Raw genomic sequence first — 21,617 nt, forward strand, 5'->3', positions numbered from 1 at the left:
CTAGAATTTTCCCATCCCGTGTGAAGCATTGGTGTATTGTGTCATTATTCTCTCGCTTAAGTTTTCTGACTCTATACAGGAGGTTCTGACGTTTTTTGGTAAGACACTCGTTTATGTATACCTCTTTCTTTACTTTAATAGATGCAATAATTAAGTCTTTTTTCCTGTCATGTGAGTGGAATCTAAGCATAACACTTTTTCTACCATGGGATCCTAGTAACCTGGCTTCTTTTATTTCAGACTCTGGTACAATAACACTTGTTTGGGCCTTTATGATCTGCAGAGTAATTTCTTTACTGTTTGTTTGGTTCATATCACTGGGAAAAAGTGGACTGTTAACTATTACTGCGTCCGATAGTTTATCTTGTTCAGTTTTATCTTCTTGGAGAGCAAAGTAGTCACTGAACTGGTTATCTAAGTTGTTCTTCCACTCTTTAACTGCTTCTTCAACCTTTGTATTAAGAGATATTATTTGTTGGGTATGGCTATCTATGACTGTTTGGATGGTCTTGTCACAGTTAGTCATTCCTGGTGTTGATAACTTTTGTTCAAGACTGAGGATTTTGTTTTCGAGTTGTGTCATCCTGGTGTCTTGTTTGGTTAGCGTCTCTCGAAGATTCATATTTTCAATAACTAGGTTGGAGATGCATGACTTTAGGGTATCTGGATCGTTGGTCATACCTGAGAGACTACTTGGTAGGTTGAATCCGGGGAAGAGAGGGGAGGATGGGCTGGTGGCAGCCATGTTTGTTGTTATTGTTGTGGTGGTGAGTGGGGTGGTTGCTGGGCCGGCGTCCTCCTGACTACACTTGTTGAATAGTTGATTTTTCGGTGTTTTCTTGCTGGCCTTGGTGCTGTTTCCTCTTAGATTGCGCCTCATAATACTACAGGAATTGTTGTAGTTAAGAAGAAGTTGTAGTATACAAAGCTTAGGGTTACGTTGTTCGGGTGGCAGCGGGGTGTTTCTTTCGGTTTGTTTGCAGTCTTCCTTTGATCTCTATTTTTTAGTGCGGTTATTGTGTTCAATACAGTGAGTTTATATATATACATTATATACAGTATTAGTCTCTCAGGCCCCAAATGTTAGTAGGAAAAGAAAAAAATTAGAAAAGACAAGAAAAAACTACAAAAAACGTTAAATAAAGTAATGCGCGTATGTGGAAATCGTCAATGTTGCCGCCACCCGGTCACTTTGGGTAAACTTCTTGGCACTGTATCTCGGTAAGTACCAATCAGAATTTTTTTTTCTTATTACCTTCACAAAAATATACTCTTTAATTCTGTAAGATTTTTTTTTTTTCCAAAATTTCTTGGACACTGGAGCACCACTTCAGATTTTGGCCTTGGACCCTGAAAGAGTAAAATACTCCAGAATAAACAATATTTGGCAAAATACCACGCAGTTCAACGGAGGTATGAAGAGGATGTGGGATACAAGAACCATTCTCCTATCCCTGTCTTGGGGGCTTATATTAGAGAAAACGGAGTATAGTTCAGGGCTAACTGTGATATACACTTGTACTGCACCATAAAACTGAAACAAAAAAGCTATTTTCTCTACGTTCATGCTATGCATAGTATAAGTGGCTTTGGCATACTGCTCTTATCTGTATTTTTTTGTACCTCTGTATGTGTGCTCAAATTGGAAATAAATAAATAAATAAAAAAAAACATATACCAGCATATGTGTAGAGAACCTAGGATAACCCAAAAAAGTCAGTGGCTTATTTCTAGTACCTAGCTAGGGCTAGCCATATATGGTTTTTGGTAAATATTTGATTCCCAGCCAGGGTAGAAACATTGGGTGTGTCTCTTTACATCTGTTGTCTATGTTCACCCATCAGTAAATGGGTACCTGGGTGTTAGTGGACTGGTGTCTACCTGCTTGGAGTCTACTTTGACAGTATTCAGGGGATCAATGCCCCCGCAGCCCAGTCCACGACCAGGCCTCCTGGTGAATCAGGGCCTGATCAACAAGGATGTTACTGCTGGCAGCATGCAATCCAATGTACGAACCACAGCCCGGCTAAACCAGCACTAACTTTAGGTATCTGTCCAGCTCCCTATTGAAGACAACCAGGGGTATACTGGTAATGCCCCTTATTGCTGGTGGGAGGCTATTGAGCAGTCTTGGCCCCCGGACACTTAATGCATTTTCTCTTAGTGTACCAGTGATGTCTCTACTTTTCACTGGGGGTATGTTGCATCGCCTGCCAAGTCTTTTGCTTTCGTATGGAGTGATTTCTGTGTGTATATTAGGGACCAGTCCCTCCAGAATCTTCCAGGTGTAGATTATGATATATCTCTCTTGCCTGCGCTCCAGTGAGTACAAGTCAAGTGCTTCCAGGTGTTCCCAGTAGCTAAGGTGTTTGATGAAACTTATACATGCAGTAAAGGTTCTCTGTACATTCTCTAGATCTGCAATTTCACCTGCCTTGAATGGGGATGTTAATGTACAGCAGTATTCCAGCCTAGAGAGAACAAGTGATTTAACCCTTTGACTGTTTCAGGCCCCTTTCTGAAACTGTCATTCTATGTCGCTCAATTTTTGAAAAAAAAAAATTATTTTTTCTTATGAAATGATAGAGAATCTTTTCCCGATGGTAATGACACCAATAGTTCGAAATTTGGTCGAAAACTCATGGAATTACGCTCCCGCGAAGTTAGCGGTCTTGGCGACATATGCGTATCGGCGATTTCGCCGACTTTGAGCCCTATTTTCAGCCAATTCCATTGTTCCAGTTGACCAAACTCATAGCTATTTCTTTAGAACTCCATTTTATCTATCAACTGAGTACAAGAAACCTCCCATTTACTAATTTGGACTACCCAATATGGTGGTCAGAAATTGGCAATTTGGCCAATTTCACACAAACTAAAAAAGATGCCAATTTCAAAATAGGGTCCAGAATAAACAAGGTAGACATTTGTGGCACTAAAATAACATATGCTCTGTTCATTAGTCACATCTCTAGGCCCCTCTTATATTATTATTGCTTTCTATTTTGATTTTTTATTCATACAAAAAAATACAAAATTTACTGTTATGCAGACTACTGCATTATTGTAAAAATGGTATAAATAATATCAGTGCACTAGTGAAAGAATATTAGACTCCCCAGTTGACGTGTATTGGACGTGTGGTGTGATTTATTTACTCCTGAACATTGGTAAAAATCGAACATTTCCGCTACTTTGAGCTCAGTTTCAAGGTCGTTTTCATCGTCAAAGTAATGAAAATCATCTCTATTTCTGTAATATGTTTTCCATTTTATCACCTAAGACCATGAAAACGCGAATACAACGATAAATACTATAAGAAAATACACCTCGAAGTCGGCGTTTTATTCCAAAAAAATGATCAGAGTTTTTTTTTTCTCATTACGCAATGTGTGCTGCAGGATTTTTTTTATGTGGTGCACACTGACCACACAGACCCATTCTCTCACATGTGGGCCTACCAGCTTTCTCCCGCTTGATTTGAAGCTGCTAGAATTATTGAGTATATATACATCAGAAACATTGGCTCGTAAGACGTATTTATACATCGAAAACAGTCAAAGGGTTAAAAACTATCCTCATTGGCTTAGCATCTCTTGTCTTGAATGTTCTCATTATCCATCCTATCAGTTTCCTCACAGGTGTGATAGTGACATTGTTGTGGTCTTTGAAGGTGAGGACTTCGGACATTACCGCACCCAGGTCCTTCACATTACTTTTCCGCTCTATTGTGTGATTAAAGTTTGTAGTATATTCAGTCCTAGTTATTATTTCCTCCAGTTTTCCATAACAGAGTAGTTGGAATTTGTCTTCATTAACCCCTTGACTGTCACAACCTCAAATCCTGAGGCGTCTTCTGGTGTCGCAAAATTTTCGAAAAAAAAAAAATTCTTATTAAATGATAGAGAATCTTTTCCTGATTGTAATGACACGAAAAGAACGAAATTTGATGGAAAACTGATGGAATTACGCTCTCATGAAGTTAGCGACCTCAGCAATATTTACAAATCGGTGATTTCGTCCAATTTGAGCCCTATTTTTGGCTAATTCCATTGTTCCAATTGACCAAACTCATAGCTATTTCTTTAGAACTCCATTTTTTCTATCGATTGAGTGCAAGAAACTGCCCATTTACCGATTTCAACTACCCAATAACGTGGTCAGAAATTTGCAATTTGGCCAATTTTACGAAAATTAAAAAATATGCCAATTTCAAAATAGGGTCCAAAATGAACAATGCAGACATTCCTGGCTCTAAAATAACATTTTCTTTGTTCATCAGTCACATCTCCAGGCCCCTCTGATATTACTCTTGCTTTCTACTTTGAATTTTTATTCAAACAAAAAATAGAAGATTTACTGTTATGCAGACTACTGCAATATTGTATAAATAATGTCAACTCATTCATGACTGCATATTAGAATGGCTAGTTGAACATTTATTGCACAATGACATCATTTGTTTACTTTTGAACATCGGCAAAAATCAAACATTTCCCCTACTTTGAGCTCCATTTCAAGGTTCTTTTCATAGTAAAACCAGTCAAAATCACTTCTGGTTCTGTAATATGAACATAAGAACATAAAGGAGGAACACTGCATCAGGCCTGTTGGCCCATACTAGGCAGGTCCTTCACAATCCATCCCACTAACAAAACATTTGCCCAACCCAATTTTCAATGCCACCCAAGAAGTAAGCAAGCCCTGATAACTCTATCTACTCATATGCAAGTCCTACTCAAATCCAACCCCTCTCACTCATGTATTTATCCAACCTAAATTTGAAACTACCCAAGGTTTTAGCCTCAGTAACCCAACTAGGTAGACTGTTCCACTCATCAACTACCCTATTTCCAAACCAATACTTTCCTATATCCTTTCTAAATCTAAACTTGTCTAATTTGAATCCATTACTGCAGGTTCTCTCTTGGAGAGGTATCCTCAAGACCTTATTTATATCTCCTTTATTAATACCCATCTTCCACTTATACACTTCGATCATGTCTCCCCTCATTCTTCGTCTAACAAGTGAATGTAATTTAAGTGTCTTCAATCTTTCTTCATAAGGAAGATTTCTAATGCTTTGTATTAATTTAGTCATTCTGTGCTGAATGTTTTCTAACAAATTTATGTCCATTCTGTAATATGGAGACCAGAACTGAGCTGCATAATCTAGGTGAGGCCTTACTAATGATGTATAAAGCTGTAATATAACCTCTGAACTTCTGTTGCTTACACTTCTTGATATAAATCCCAGTAATCTATTTGCCTTATTACGTACGCTTAGGCATTGCTGTCTTGGTTTAAGGTTATTGCTTATCATAATCCCCAAGTCCTTTTCGCAATCTGTATGGCTAAGTTCTACATTATTTAACTTATAAGTGCTAGGGTTATGGACACTCCCGAGCTTCAGAACCTTGCATTTATCTACATTGAAATGCATCTGCCACTTTTCTGACCAGGTATTGAGTTTGTCTAAATCCTCCTGAAGTTCCCTGATATCTACATCTGAATCAATTATCCTACCTATCTTTGTGTCATTGGCAAATTTGGTCATTTCACTAGTACTTCCCTCATCAAGATCATTGATGTATATTATAAACAACAACGGGCCCAAGACTGATCCCTGGGGAACACCACTTGTTACAGATCCCCACTCGGATTTAACCCCATTTATGGACACTCTCTGCTTCCTGTCTGTGAGCCATGACTTGGTCCATGACAGCAAATTTCTCCCAATGCCATGAGCTGCCACTTTCTTTAACAGTCTTTGGTGCGGTACTCTATCAAAAGCCTTACTAAAATCTAAGTAAATAATATCAAATTCTTTATCGTGATCAACACCCTGAAAAGCTTTGCTGAAGAAAGTTAATAAATTAGTCAGACAAGAACAGCCTCTCGTGAATCCATGTTGAGTATCATTAATCAGATTATGCTTATCGAGATGGCTTCTTATAATCTCAGCTATAATTGACTCTAGTAATTTGCCTACAATTGAGGTCAGGCTTATTGGGCAGTAATTTGATGGTAACGACTTGTCCCAGGCTTTAAAAACAGGAATTACATTAGCCATCTTCCACATATCAGACACTACACCTGTTTGAAGAGATAAATTAAAAATATTAGTTAATGGTTCACAGAGTTCCATTTTGCATTCCTTAAGAAGCCTTGAAAAAAGCTCATCAGGTCCCGGTGACTTATTTTGTGTCATAACCATTTCACTAGTGACTGTGATGTTACATAATTTATCTTCTTCAGGCCCACTATAAAAATTAATTGCTGGGATATTGTTAGTGTCTTCCTGTGTAAAAACTGAGAGAAAATAATTATTTAAAATCGAGCACATTTCATTCTCTTTGTCAGTAAGATGCCCATAGTTATTTTTAAGGGGACCTATCTTATCTCTAACTTTTGTTCTATACACCTTGAAAAAACTTTTTGGGTTAGTTTTCGAATCCCTAGCAACTTTAATTTCATAGTCCCATTTAGCTTTTCTTATACCCTTTTTAACATCCCTCTTAATGTCAATATACTGATTCATAAGATGACCTCACCTCTTTTGATACGCCTGTAAATTCCTTTCTTCCGCCCTAAAAGATATTTGAGCCTATTATTCATCCATTTTGGATCATTTATATTTGATCTAATTTTTTTATACGGGATAAATGTTCTTTGGGCAGCATGTATAGTGTTCAGAAAACTGTTATATTGATAGCTCTCTAGATCGTTACCCCAGTCCACAGATGATAAGTGTTCTCTAAGCCCATCGTAATCTGCTAAGCAAAAATGTGGGACTGTTACTGAGTTATCCCTACTATCACACTTCCATTCAATGCTAAATGTAATTGATTTGTGGTCACTAGCACCAAGTTCCTCTGAAATTTCAAAATGATTAACAAGGGATTCCTTGTTTGCCAGAACTAAGGCAAGCAGGTTATTTCCCCTTGTAGGTTCTGTCACAAACTGCTTCAAAAAACAGTCCTGAACTACTTCTAAAAAGTCGTTAGATTCTAAATTCCCAGTCAGAAAATTCCAATGAATATGACTAAAGTTAAAGTCCCCTAGAATTACAACGTTATCGTGCCTTGTGGCCTTAACAATTTCCTCCCAGAGTAGCCTTCCTCTGTCTCTCCAAGTTTGGGAGACGGTATATCACGCCTAAAATAAATTTTTCATGCCCCTCTGAAAATTCTATCCAAACAGACTCAGTATGTGTTTTCAGACTTTATACCCTTTTTATGCAACAATTTAAACGATCATGAACATAAAGTGCCACCCCACCCCCCTTCCCAATACCTCTGTCTACTTGGAACAGTTTAAAACCCTGAATGTGACATTCAGCAGGCATGTCCCTATTTTTCATATTAAACCACATCTCAGTTATGGCAAAAACATCAATGTTACCTACACTCGCAACTAATCTCAATTCGTCCATCTTATTTCTCGCACTACGACTATTAGCATAATATATTTTCAGAAACCCTTCCTTCTTTTTTTTCTTCCTGCTTATTTCTGTTCCATCACTATGCCTGTTACTCTCCTTATCACCTAATGCCATTGGCTTTCCTGTGTTCACCAATAACTCTTCCTCATTCTGCCTATTACTGGTTTCCTTAAAACTCACACTATCGCTACACTCAGAATACATTGATTTTCCACAAAAACCCATACCTCTATCTATTTCTAGTTTAAAGACATAAGAGCTCCCTCCACTGCGTTGGCCAGTGCTCCCACCTCAAACTCCAGGTAAGTGAACCCCATCCCTGGCATACATGTCATTTCTGCCATAGAAGAGGTCCCAGTTGTCTATGAATGTTACTGCATTTTCCTTACAGTGTTTGTCCAGCCAGCAGTTGACATCAATTGCCCTGGACAGCCATTCATTACCAACTCCTCTCCTGAGCAAAATGCCACATCTCACAGGGTTCCCACCCTTCTTCCTAATTATCTCTATTGCTGTCCTATACCTGCTAATCAGGTCTTCACTCCTACATCTGCCAACATCATTGCCTCCCATACTAAGGCAGATGATAGGATTGATCCCATTACCCTTCATGATATCGTCCAGACGGCTTACAATATCCCCCATCCCAGCCCCAGGAAAACATACCCTCTGCCTCCTCTTCCAGTCCCTAAGACAAAATGCCCTTTCCATAAATTTCACTTCACTGTCCCCAACTAAAACAATGTTCTTACTTTCACTGGTGGAGTTCGTAGTGACGTTTTCGATGATCTTCGTTGGGGTTTCATGGGATGTCGACTCGCCCTCCTCTGCCAATGATTCCTTGGTACTCATTTCTACGTTTCCAGTAGACAACACACATTCGTCTGCTAGCACCGAAAATGGGTTGGAAATCTCGACAGCAGTCTTCTGGATCTTCGTTGTTTCTGCCACTCAAACAGTCTTCTTTATTTTCATCTTTGTTCCATGTTGGCCAGCCACTGACCAGGTTCCTCTCTTGACCTGAGGACTCAAAACAGACCAAGAAAACGAGAGTACAACCATAAATACTATACGAAAATGGACCACAAATTCGGCATTTTAATTAAAAAACGGTCATTTTTTTTTATCATGCTCTGCATGCTGCAGGATTTTTTTTATATGGTGCACAGTGACCACACAGACTCATTCTCTCACATGTGGGCTTACCAGCTTTCTGCTTGATTTGAAGCCGCTAGAATTTATGAATATATACACGTATACGTCAAAAACGGTGGCTCATAAGACATATATATACGACCAAATCAGTCAGAGGGTTAAGTACTGTATGTATTTATTTGTGTTTTGTGTATGTAAAACTATAGTTATTCTTTAAAAAATGTATTTTTTGTGAATATTTTTATGGGTCTGGGAAATATGGGAAATGTTGCTTTGACTTTAGGACATTTCAACTTCAGTCCTACCTCCTTGAACGGATTAAGGATGAAACTCAGGGTTCCACTGTATGTGTTGCTTTCCCTGACAATAATTTCCATTTGGGTTTCGTCAAAGAATAACTCGAAACATTCCAGTTCAGTGGCATTGTTCCCAAGTGTTCAAGATGGCCGTATTCCACTTTGACTGTCATCAAAGTGATGGGGAATGGGAACAAAATTGGCACCTTCCTGCCAATCCCAGGTGCAGTCTGCTGGTGGGTACTGGACATTGACAGGTGGTTGTGGTTGTGGTGGTGGTTGTTGTAGATCTTGATGCATACACATTTTTCATCCAGATGTAACAATATCATCTTCATTTTCACTATCTGTTCCTGTTGTACGGCCATGGGATGTACTCCGAGATGTACTCCTCCCCTTGAAATAGCATATGGCACACTACCAGAGTGCAGGTAGCGTCGTAAATACTGACAATTCACTGGGGAATATTCCACTTCACTCTCGCTATTGGAAATGTTTTCAAGAGCTTGGATATCATATTCACTATCACTATCATTAGCACTGCTCACTTTTGAGTTCTGGACATGGGAAAATATGAGTTTCCTCTTTCATTCTGGTACAACTGAACATGAACAAGAAGCCCCGGCACCAGAGGTGGAAGGTTGAGGGTCGTCTGAGTTTTCTGCACTATTACCTGTATTATGCTCATTATTTTCAGTCACCAACTCGTCCAAACCATGCAATTCTTCTTCACTGACACTTCCCTCACTGTTTGAACTATCACTTGGGAACAAAAGAGTCCCAGTTTGTTGTGGAGTGAGGAGTTTCTTACCATGAGGTATGGTGAACAAGGCATACTAAAATGGCATTCCCACAATGCAATGCAGGTGCCCCGATTTTTTTCCTACTGCGCACACTATGCAGGCCCATTCTCTCATGTGTATGCCTACCAGCTTTCTCCCGCTCGATTTGAAGGTGATAGAATTTACGCGTATAAGTATGTGACTGACCCTGGCAGTTAAGAAATATATGTACATGACCGACCCTCAAAGGGTTTACTGGAGAGTTAAAGGTATCAGGAAGATGGAGTGAATATTTTGAGGAATTGTTAAATGTTGATGAAGATAGAGAAGCTGTGATTTTGTGGATAGGGAAAGAAGGAATAACATTTTGTAGTAGTGAGGAAGAGCCTCTTGTGAGTGTGGGAGAAGTTTGTGAGGCAGTGGGTAGAAAGAAAGGGGGTAAGGCAGCAGGGATTAATGGGATAAGATAGAAATGTTAAAGGCAGGTGGGGATGTAGTTTTGGAGTGGTTGGTGCTTTTATTTAATAAATGTATGGAAGAGAGTAAGGTACATAGGGATTGGCAGAGAACATGCATAGTTCCTTTGTATAAAGGCAAAGGGGACAAAAGAGAGTGTAAAAATTATAGAGGAATAAGTCTGTTGAGTATACCTGGGAAAGTGTATGGTAGTTATTATTGAAAGAATTAAGAGAAAGATGGAGAGTAGGATAGCAGATGAACAAGGAGGCTTTAGGAAAGATAGGGGCTGTGTAGACCAAGTGTTTACAGTGAAACATATAAGTGAACAGTATTTAGATAAGGGTAAAGAGGTTTTTGTGGCATTTATGGATTTGGAAAAGGCATGTGACAGGGTGGATAGGGGAGCAGTGTGGCAGATGTTGCATATTAATGTTGCATAAGGAATAGGAGGTAGGCTACTGAAATCATTGAAGAGTTCTTATGAGGATAGTGAGGCTCAGGTTAGAGTATATAGGAGAGAGAGAGATTATTTCCAAGTAAAAGTAGGCCTTAGACAAGGATGTGATGTCACCGTGGTTGTTCAATATATTTATAGATGGGATTTTAAGAGAAGTGAATGCTCGGGTGTTGGCAAGAGGTGTGGGGTTAAAAGATAAAGAATCTAATACAAAGTGGGAGTTGTCGCAGTTGCTCTTTGCTGATGACAGTGCTTTTAGGAGATTCTGAAGAGAAGTTGCAGAGGTTGATGAATGAGTTTGGTAGGGTATGTAAAAGGAGAAAATTAAAAATGAATATAGGAAAGAGTAAGGTGGTGAGGATAAAAAAATTAGGTGATGAAAGATTGGATATCAGATTGGAGGGAAAGAGTTTTTAGGAGGTGAATGTATTCATATATTTAGGAGTAGACATGTCAGCAGATGGGTCTATGAAAGATAAAGTGAATCATAGAATTGATGACAGGAAAAAGGTGAGTGGTGCACTTAGGAGTCTGTGGAGACAAATAACTTTGTCCATGGATGTAAAGAGGGGAATGTATGAGAGTATAGTTATACAAATGCTCTTATATGGGTGTGAAACATGGGTGGTGACTGTTGCAACAAGGAGAAGGCTGGAGGCAGTGGAGATGTCACATCAGAGAGCAGTGTATGGTGTGAATATAATGCAGAGAATTCGTAGTTTGGAAATTAGGAGGTGGTGCAGGATTAACAAAACTGTTATCCAGAGGGCTGAGGAGGGGTTGTTGAGGTGGTTTGGACATGTAGAGAGGATGGAAGGAAATAGAATGACTTCGAGAGTGTATAAATCTGTAGGGGATGGAAGGCAGGGTAGGGGTCGGCCTAGGAAAGGTTGGAGGGAGGGAGTAAAGGAGGTTATGTGTGCGAGGGGTTTGGACTTCCAGCAGGCATACGTAAGTGTGTTAGATAGGAGCGAATGGAGACAAATGATTTTTAGGACTTGTCATGATGTTGGAGTGTGAGCAATGTAGCATTTATGAAGGGATTCAGGGAAACTGTCATGCTAGACTTGATTCCTAGAGATGGGAAGTACAGTGGACCCCCGCATACCATACGCATCGCATACCGTACAATCCGCATACCGGTCGCTTTGATCGCAAAAATTTTGCCTCGCATACCGCCCAAAAACCCGCTCACCGCCCTTCGTCCGAGACGCGTCCAATGTGCGGCCTGAGCCAGCCTCATATGTTCCGCCGGTGGCATTGTTTACCAGCCAGCCTCCGCGGTAACATCCAAGCATACAATCGGAATATTTCGTATTATTACAGTGTTTTCAGTGCTTTATCTGGAAAATAAGTGACCATGGGCCCCAAGAAAGCTTCTAGTTCCAACCCTACAGCAATAAGGGTGAGAATTCCAATAGAGATGAAGAAAGAGATCATTGATAAGTATGAAAGTGGAGTGCGTGTCGCCGACCTGGTCAGGTTGTACAAGAAACCCAAATCAACCATCTCTGCTATTGTGGGCAACAGAAAGGCAATCAAGGAAGCTGTTCTTGCCAAAGGTTTAACTGTGTTTTCGAAACAGAGATCGCAAGTGATGGAAGATGTTGAGAGACTCTTATTGGTGTGGATAAATGAAAAACAGCTAGCAGGAGATAGCGTCTCTCAAGCGATCATAAGCGAAAAGGCTAGGAAGTTGCATGAGGATTTAATTAAAAAAATGCCTGCAACTAGTGATGATGTGAGTGAATTTAAGGCCAGCAAAGGTTGGTTTGAGAGATTTAAGAAGCGTAGTGGCATACATAGTGTGATAAGGCATGGTGAGGCTGCCAGTTCGGACCACAAAGCAGCTGAAAAATATGTGCAGGAATTCAAGGAGTACATAGAAACTGAAGGACTGAAACCTGAACAAGTGTTTAATTGTGATGAAACAGGCCTGTTTTGGAAGAAAATGCCAAGCAGGACCTACATTACTCAGGAGGAAAAGGCACTCCCAGGACATAAGCCTATGAAAGACAGGCTTACTTTGTTGATGTGTTCCAATGCTACTGGTGATTGCAAAGTGAAGCCTTTATTAGTGTATCACTCTGAAACTCCCAGACCGTTCAGGCAAAAGAATGTCCTCAAGGAGAATTTGTGTGTGCTGTGGAGGGCAAACAGTAAGGCATGGGTCACTAGGGACTTTTTCTATGACTGGTTACACCATGCATTTGCCCCCAATGTGAAAGATTACCTAACTGAAAAGAAATTAGAACTTAAGTGCCTCCTGGTGTTAGACAATGCCCCTGGTCATCCTACAGACGTGGCAGAGCGACTTTATGGGGACGTGAAATTCATTAAGGTGAAGTTTTTGCCTCCTAATACCACTCCTCTCCTGCAGCCCATGGACCAGCAGGTTATTGCAAACTTCAAAAAACTGTACACAAAAGCTCTGTTTGAAAGGTGCTTTGTAGTGACCTCAGAAACTCAACTGACTCTAAGAGACTTTTGGAGAGATCACTTTAATATCCTCAATTGTGTAAACCTTATAGGTAAGGCTTGGGAGGGAGTGACTAAGAAGACCTTGAACTCTGCTTGGAAGAAACTGTGGCCAGAATGTGTAGACAAAAGGGATTTTGAAGGGTTTGAGGCTAACCCTGAGAGGATTATGCCAGTTGAGGAATCCATTGTGGCATTGGGAAAGTCCTTAGGGTTGGAGGTTAGTGGGGATGATGTGGAAGAGTTGGTGGAGGAGGACAATGAAGAACTAACCACTGATGAGCTGATAGATCAACTTCAACAGCAAGAGGCCAGACCTAAGGAAACTGGTTCAGAGGAGGGGAGAGAGAAATTGAAGAAGTTGCCTACTACAAAGATTAAGGAAATCTGTGCAAAGTGGCTTGAAGTGCAAACCTTCATGGATGAAAATCACCCTTACACAGCTATTGCAAGCCGTGTTGGCAACCTGTACACTGACAATGTTGTGAAACACTTTAGGGAAGTCATAAAGGAACGAGAGGTACAGGCCACTATGGACAGATATGTTGTGCGAAAGAAGTCCAGTGACTCTGAAGCTGGTCCTAGTGGCATTAAAAGAAGAAGGGAAGTAACCCCAGAAAAGGACTCGACACCTCAAGTCTTAATGGAAGGGGATTCCCCTTCTAAACACTAACACTCTCTCTCCCCTCCTCCCATCCCATCAATCATCACCAGATCTTCAATAAAAGTAAGTGTCATGTAATTGTGCATGCCTTTTTCAGTTTGTGTGTATTAAAATTAACGTTTCATGTGGTAAAAAAATTTTTTTCATACTTTTGGGTGTCTTGCACGGATTAATTTGATTTCCATTATTTCTTATGGGGAAAATTCATTCGCATACCGAACATTTCGCATAACAACCAGCCCTCTTGCACGGATTAAGGTCGCTATGCGGGGGTCCACTGTATAGTGTTTGCACTCTGAAGAAGGGGTGTTAATGTTCCAGTTTTATAACTGCAGTGTAAGCGCGCCTCTCGCAAGACAGTAATAGAGTGAATAATGATGAAAAGTGTTCTTTTTTGGGCCACCTTGCCTTGGTGGGAGATGGCTGATGTATTAATAAAAAAAAATAATACATATACACATATGTTTCTAAGAGCAGTGAAGTTACCTAGCTTCTTTTGTTTTCAGTGCTGCTGTTGCACGTGGTCACTGTACCTGTGACAGTGACAGGCATTTCTTTCTAATATTGGCAGACGTCATCATAGGAGCCATAACTAAAGGGACACCAGACCACAACGGTCCATCTAATACCACTTTTGATCGTCTTGGTTGTGAAACTACTGTAGATGATGCGGCTGCTCCAACCATCTTTGTCAAGTATAATAAAGAAGAGTACTACCCACAGTATATTATAGAATTCACATAGAAGCACAGTGCTCAGTGACCCATGCTGGTTGAAAATAATTGTTTATTACAGTGTAAAAATTATCCTATTACAGTATATCATGAAAATATATAGGTCCTGCAGTTGTTCATTACTTAATGTAATCATACTGTGCTTACATGCTTCTTGTTATGCAAATTATATTGTCAGTCTTAATAATACTATAGTATGAATATAAATGGTTCATTGGTTAACAGCTTGAATGAAAACTAGTACAGGTCCATATCCCTTTATCCAAAACCCTTGGGGACAGCAGTGTTTCAAATTTGAGAATTTTTTGAATTTCATAATGAAGGTGAGGTCTAGGGCAGCACCCCATAATCAAACATTAACAATGCAGAAAAAACATGAATACTCACACTGAGTGGGATAAATAAAGACTACAAATACTACTATGGTTTATTTAGAGTATAATATATTGATAAATGAAATAATGGGAAATTATAGACCAGGAACATGCGTCTGCTGTTTGCTGAGAACAGCAGACACACGTGTGAACACTACAAGTACTGAGACACAACTGATGCCACTCTGGCTGTCAGTGCTGCCATGTAGCGGCGTTGGAGTTATGTAGAGATGACTGACACTCCACACATAAGAACATAAGAAAGAAGGATCACTGCAGTAGGCCTACTGGCCCATGTGAGGCAGGTCCAATTCTCCCACCAGCTTAAGCCAGTGCCTTAACCTAGTCAGGTCAGGTCACATTCACTTAAGACCATAAGAAAGGAGGAACACTGCAGCAGGCCTGTTGGCCCATTCTAGGCAGGTCCTTCACAATCCATCCCACTAACAATATTTGCCCAACTCAGTTTTCAGTGCTACCAAAGCAATAAGCTTTGATAATTCTATTTACTCATGTGCAAGTCCCACTCAAATCCAACCCCCATCTCACTCATGTGTTTATCCAACCTAATATGTTTATGCAACCTAACATGTTTATCCAACCAAGGAAGGAGCACAGCATCTGACCTAGTAGCACAAGCTAGTCAGGTCTAGGCTAGGCTAGATATTTTTAGCATGCTATTTACATCCCTTTAATTAATTCCTGTTTTCCATTTATACACCTCCACGAAAAAACTTCGGTTTTCAGAACTTTTCGAATTTCAGAATTTCGGATAAAGGGATACAGACTTGGATACAGTAGGAATGCACAAAGACAATTTCCTGAGATGGTATGAGATAGAGTTAAGACCATGAAGGCTGGTGCTTCATAAGGGCATTGGGATATTAATGCTTCACCATAAAGCTAATGCAAGTCCAAATACTATAAACTACAGAGCAAAAAATTATGAGTTATAACAAAAGGTTTGAAACTTTGGATATAAATTTCCAGTTGATTGAAGAAATACAAGAGATGTGATAAACCAAATTCAAGATTACAAAAATACATAAAAGACTTATTTTCCCTTTTTTGGGTCACTCTGCCTTGGTAGAAGACGGAAAAATAAATGACAAGGCTTTCTGACCCCAGAAGCTATTACAGCAAGAAGCCATTATTACAAATGAAGGAAGAAGAGTTGTAGAAAGTCTACCAGAGATATTTTCTTCACAGACAGAGTGTTAACTCTGAAATAGTTGAAATAGGTAGTAATAAATGCTGCAATTCCAGGAACGTTTGGAGAATTTTAGTTGTTAGGCTAAATACTGATGCTGGTACACCAGCAAACCACAAGCTTAGCTTTGCTGCTTTAGCTACAAATATTCAGAATGGTATACCACAAGTTTAGCTTTGCTACTGGAGCTATAAATACTGACAGTGGGATACCACAAGCTTAGCTTTGCTACTGTAGCTATAAATACTGACTCAGCACTGTATGACCCTTGTGGGTTTAGTGCTTAATTATGATTATGATAATAATATAAATACTGACAATGGGATACCACAAGCTGAGCTTTGTTATTGTAGCTACAAATAGGTATGTAATCTCTAATGATGTGCACTCACAAAATAAATTTTTGGGGGTAATGTACATTAAACATTTTATTTCTTACTGCCCAGCATAGCTGCAGTGAAAAGCTCTGTTCCACATACTCGTTCCCATCCTATTCCTGTTCCTCATATCTGACATAGACAGAGATGTAAGCCATAGTTCCATGTCTTCCTTTGAGACTGACACCCGAATTGCCATGACAGTGACCTCCATCGAAGACACCGCAAGACTCCAAGTGGACATCAACCAGCTCTTTAAATGGGCCACTCAAAACAGTATGAAGTTCAAGGAAGAGAAATTTCAACTACTCAGAAATGGAAAATTTCAGGAAATTAAAACTGTATCAGGGTATACAACAAATTCTAACCATACAATAGAACGAAAAAGTAATGTGAAGGACCTGGGAGTGATAATGTCAGAGGATCTCACCTTCAAAGAACACAACAATGTATCTACTGCATCTGCTAGGAAAATGATAGGATGGATAATGAGAACCTTCAAAACTAGGGATGCCAAGTCCTTGATAATTCTCCTCAAATCGCTTGTTCTCTCTAGGCTGGAATACAGTTGTACACTGACTGCCCCCTTCAAGGCAGGCAAAATTGCTGACCTGGAGAGTGTACAAAGAACTTTCATGGCACACATGGCTACAATAAGGCACCTAAATTACTGGGAATGGTTCAAGTCCCTTGATTTGTATTCCGAGAGAGATACATGATAATATGCACTTGGAAAATCCTAAAGGGATTAGTACCAAACTTGCACACGGAAATCACTCCCAATGAAAGTAAAAGACTTGGCAGGAGATTCAACATTCCCCCAATGAAAAGCAGGGGCACCACGAGTACACTGAGAGACAACACAACAAGTGTCCAGGGCCCAAGACAGTTCAACTGCCTCTCAGCATACATAAGGGGGATTACCAATAGACTCATGGCTGTCTTCAAGAAGGCACTGGACAGGCACCTAAAGTCAGTACCTGACCAGCCGGGCTGTGGTTCATATGTCAGTTTGCGTATAGCCAGCAGTAACAGTGTGGTTGATCAGACCCTGATCCACCACGAGGCCTGGTCTCAGACCGAGCCGCGAGGGCATTGACCCCTGAAACCCTCTCCAGATATAGCATTCCAGAGAAATTAAACTAATAATTAAGTGATTTTTAAATTAATTGAACCCCATTTTCCCATATACTCATGTTATTCTGGGATAATAATAATCAATAAATTTTTCCTATTGTTTAATAATCAAATTAACAATGCTGTATTTACCAGCAACTTGTCCACCAAATAGGGCAATTGCTTTCACACTTGTTACACTGAAGTAAGTTTAACATAAACAAGCTTAATTTCTTTCTGCATTATTACAAAAGATAGTTTAAATGCAATAATGTATCGTTAAGCATAAAGGACAACCACTAGAATATAGTGCATTTCTGGCAAACTAATCCTGATGCTTACAGAATATGTATACACTTAAGAATTAGACATTGGATTTTTTTTTTTAAATGTACAAAAGTGAACTAAAGTAGTGGATCCCAAACTTGTCAGTTGTTTACCCCTGAATGTTTACATTATTAACCACATACTCCTTAGTACAGATGTGTAAAATAATTTATTACAAATAATATTTATTTATTATTTTTTTATTATTATTATTTGGACATGATACATAGTTGTACAAAGAAATACAGTGGTTGAGTGTACATGCCAAAAGCCCTTTATATGCAGAGCATTGTGGGCAGGCTTAAAATGAATTTATAATATAATCCGGCCAAATCAAATAAAATCAATGATTTGTAGTGCAGAAACAGGTCATATGGTCATTTGATGAGTTACTGTGCATTCAAGAGAATGGAGTATTCTATTAGGTAATGCAGTTACAAAAAACATAGTTTGATATGGTCACAGGTTATACATTTATGAGATACAGTTATTCAGTATTTATTTAGTTGTGGGTGAGTAAATGGTTTTTAAGAAGAGTCTTGAATTAATAAACAGACAGTATTTCTTTTATATTCACAGGTAATGAATTCCAGATTTTTGGGCCTTTTATGTGCATTGCGTTTTTACATAGTGTGAGATGGACATGAGGAACATCAAAGAGTGATCTGTGCCTTGTGTTATGGTCATGTGCTCTGTTGAGGTTGGTAAGGAGAAGTTTGAGGGGAGGGTTTATATCTGAGTTAAGTGTTCTATGTATGTAGTAGGTACAATAATGAGTATGGATGTTTTGTACGGTGAGTAAATTTAGAGTTTTGAATGTTGATGGAGTGTGCTGCCTGTAGTGGGAATTTGTTATTCTGACTGCAGCCTTTTGTTGGGCAATTAATGGTCTGAGATGGTTTATTGTTGTTGAGCCCCATGCACAAATTCCATAGGTGAGATAGGGGTAAATGAGTGAGTGATATAGGGCCAGGAGGGCTGACTGTGGAACATAGGTACCGTATCTTCGATAGTATGCCTATGGTCTTGGAGATTTTCTTATAAATTTGTTGTACATGTGTTTGAAATTTGAGTCTGTTATCAAGGTGGATTCTGAAGGATTTTCCCTTTGTGAGCTTTGTGATAGGTGATCCATTTATCATTATGTTAAAAGGGACATCTGTAACTCTGTTACCAAACTGAATGAAGTAGGCTACAGTTATTCAAGTCTGTTTGATCTCCTCCTTTATGTATCAGGGTGACCCTTGCTATTTTGAAAACTGTAGGGAAGGTAGAGGATTTGATGGATTTGTTAAAAAGTGTTGCAGTGATTGGTGACAGCACTTGTGAAGCTTTTTTGTATATAAAGGGTGGTAAGTAAGTAAGTAAGTTTATTCAGGTATACACAAATACAGTTACATAGAATTATCATACATAGCAGCATATGTGTAGAGAGCCTAGGATAACCCAAAAAAGTCAGACAGTGACTTATTTCCATTGGGGGAAGGTATTTAAATCTCCTGTCTTGTTTTTTAGTGTGTTGATAATAAGGGAGACTTCTGTTGGGTAAGTCGGAGCTAGGAACAGTGTGTTCGGGTAGTTGCCAGTGAGATAGAACAATTTACATATTGTACAGTACATACTTCAAGATTTTAGGAATACAGCACATACTGTATTTTATGTCATCAGATACTTTCCCAAATTAAGTCTCAAAAATTTACCAAGCGTCTTACAAGTCGAAGTACCATTTATTTATTTTATTTATTTATTTTTTTTCAAAATTTTAGCCAATCAGAACTGGGGTGTCCTCGACACTGGAGCATCTTGTTCGCCATAAAATACAGTGACTTCATTATGCAGAAGTATAGTTCCTATATGAAACAAACAAACCTGCAAAATAAAAGCTTGTTTACTAGTACATAAATTGATACTGTGAACGACTATATGCAATGTGATAAAGATACTAAGATGCTTGCAAAATAATATTAACCCTTAAACTGTCCAAACGTAGGTTTTTAGTTTAATATGTTTATTATGCACCCCATACCCATCCTGTGGGCGGTAGTCAAAAGATTACAGAGGTACATAATGGGTCCAGGGACTGGGCCTCAAAGTTTTGATAGCTGAGCAAGTTACAGAGGTAATGAATTCTGTGAGGGAAAAGTAGGTGTAAGTGGGGTTAAGGTTGTTCGGGCAACCAGGAACCATTAGAGAGTTACGTTGCGCGCGCACACACCCCCCCCTCTCTGGCGGGCTGGGGCAAAACTAGTTCCTGGTGTCCGATTTGTTAAAGTTTCTACTCCTGGTAATATTGACCTTACCTGGTGTGGATGGAAGTTTGGAGAGTCACTTCGCCTCCACTCTTCTCCTAATCAGGTAGGGTGATCTACCAGGAGTATTACTGTTTGTTCTTTTCTAGTGTTTGCTGGTTACCAGTAATGATTTTGGCCTTTATCATTCTTTTTCTTTCTTAGATGTTATATTATCATGACTATGGGTAACCAGTTTTATTTTCTCTTATTTGTCAGCTCTGTTCCTGGCGTGGTCTTCCAGGATAGACGCCAGATAAAGGGGCAAGACGTGTGTTAATAATACTTATTAACATTCTACAACTACCGGCCCTTACCTATACTACTTGTGCTCCATCCAAGTGGTAGGAGATTCCAGAACATCGGATTACCATCTGCCCAGGATAACCTACATAAATAACATCAGAGGAACTATCTAGGGCCATACCTACTCCTACCCAACTACCTGAATTGAAGGCCATATTTTTATTATATTTAAATTTTAAGTAAAATTCTCAAAAATCATTTTATCTTGTTTTTCCTTAAATCATTTCTTTATTTATTTTTCCATTAGTTTCTTTTGTTCAGTTGGAAGGCGTTCCACTGACAATGGCGACCTTGCCAGGATACGACTCTTGAAGCAACATCGTCCTGATGGTTCAACTGGTTGTGAGTATAACATTTAAGATAGAAAAGGGTGAGTTAGTTGAGGTGTCAAGTCATTACTGGTAGTCTGGTTGACTTACCTTTGTTTGGTTCTAAGGTTCGGTTTAGAAGTTTACCTATTTGTTGGACCTGGGGAACTTTGATGATAACCCCTCCTGTGTGAACCGTGTGTATTTTGCTTAGTGAAGGCTATTGAGCCCACAAGTGTATTCTTCCAGGGAGAAATATTTATTTCATTTTCTACTTTGGGAAGTTTAAAGTGTGCGGACTGTGTCCCTCTTTTGTAACAGACGTTACTGTTAATTTTAATTGTCAGTTGAAGTTGGGTGCTTAATATTTCTTTTTACAAGATGGATTCTTTAGATTTCTGGTTGAAAGCTGGGAAGGAAATGGGATTTACTGGACAAAGCCTTGATAGTTACATTACTGCTAAAATGGCTATTGAAGAGAAAAAAGAACAGGAAAGACTAGCTCGAGAAGAGAAAAAAGAACAGGAAAGACTAGCTCGAGAAGAGAAAAAAGAACAGGAAAGACTAGCTCGAGAGGAAAAAAGACTAGCTCGAGAAGAGAAAAAGGAACAGGAAAGACTAGCTCGGGAAGATAAAATCGAACAGGAAAGGATAGCTAGAGAAGACAGAGTTCAGGCAAGAGAGGTAGCCTTCAAAATGAAGGAAATTGAAGAACAGGCTAAGCAGAGGGAGTTAGAACAATCAAGGTTGGAATTAGAAGCCAAGAAGATAGAACTATTATTTTATTTTTATTATCACACCGGCCGATTCCCACCAAGGCAGGGTGGCCCGAAAAAGAAAAA

The 21,617-nt window shown here is 39.3% G+C and overlaps 1 protein-coding gene across 2 annotated transcripts in view; it reads left to right on the top strand.

The window, feature by feature from the left end:
* LOC128693672 (myb-like protein X) overlaps positions 1-20,665 on the top strand; it is a 95,178-nt gene extending 74,513 nt beyond the window's left edge. The window contains exons 4-5 of one of the 2 annotated variants that reach the window (XM_070091229.1): positions 14,242-14,430; positions 20,381-20,665. In XM_070091229.1, the coding sequence (XP_069947330.1) occupies positions 14,242-14,430; positions 20,381-20,441 (250 nt within the window). In that variant the 3' untranslated portion in view covers positions 20,442-20,665. The remainder of the gene's footprint in view (positions 1-14,241; positions 14,431-20,380) is intronic. The other variant, XM_070091230.1, reaches the window with a different exon arrangement.
* Positions 20,666-21,617: the final 952 nt, after the last annotated feature.

The sequence above is a fragment of the Cherax quadricarinatus genome, chromosome 34, assembly GCF_038502225.1.
Source record: "Cherax quadricarinatus isolate ZL_2023a chromosome 34, ASM3850222v1, whole genome shotgun sequence".
Classification (NCBI taxonomy): Eukaryota; Metazoa; Arthropoda; class Malacostraca; order Decapoda; family Parastacidae; genus Cherax; species Cherax quadricarinatus.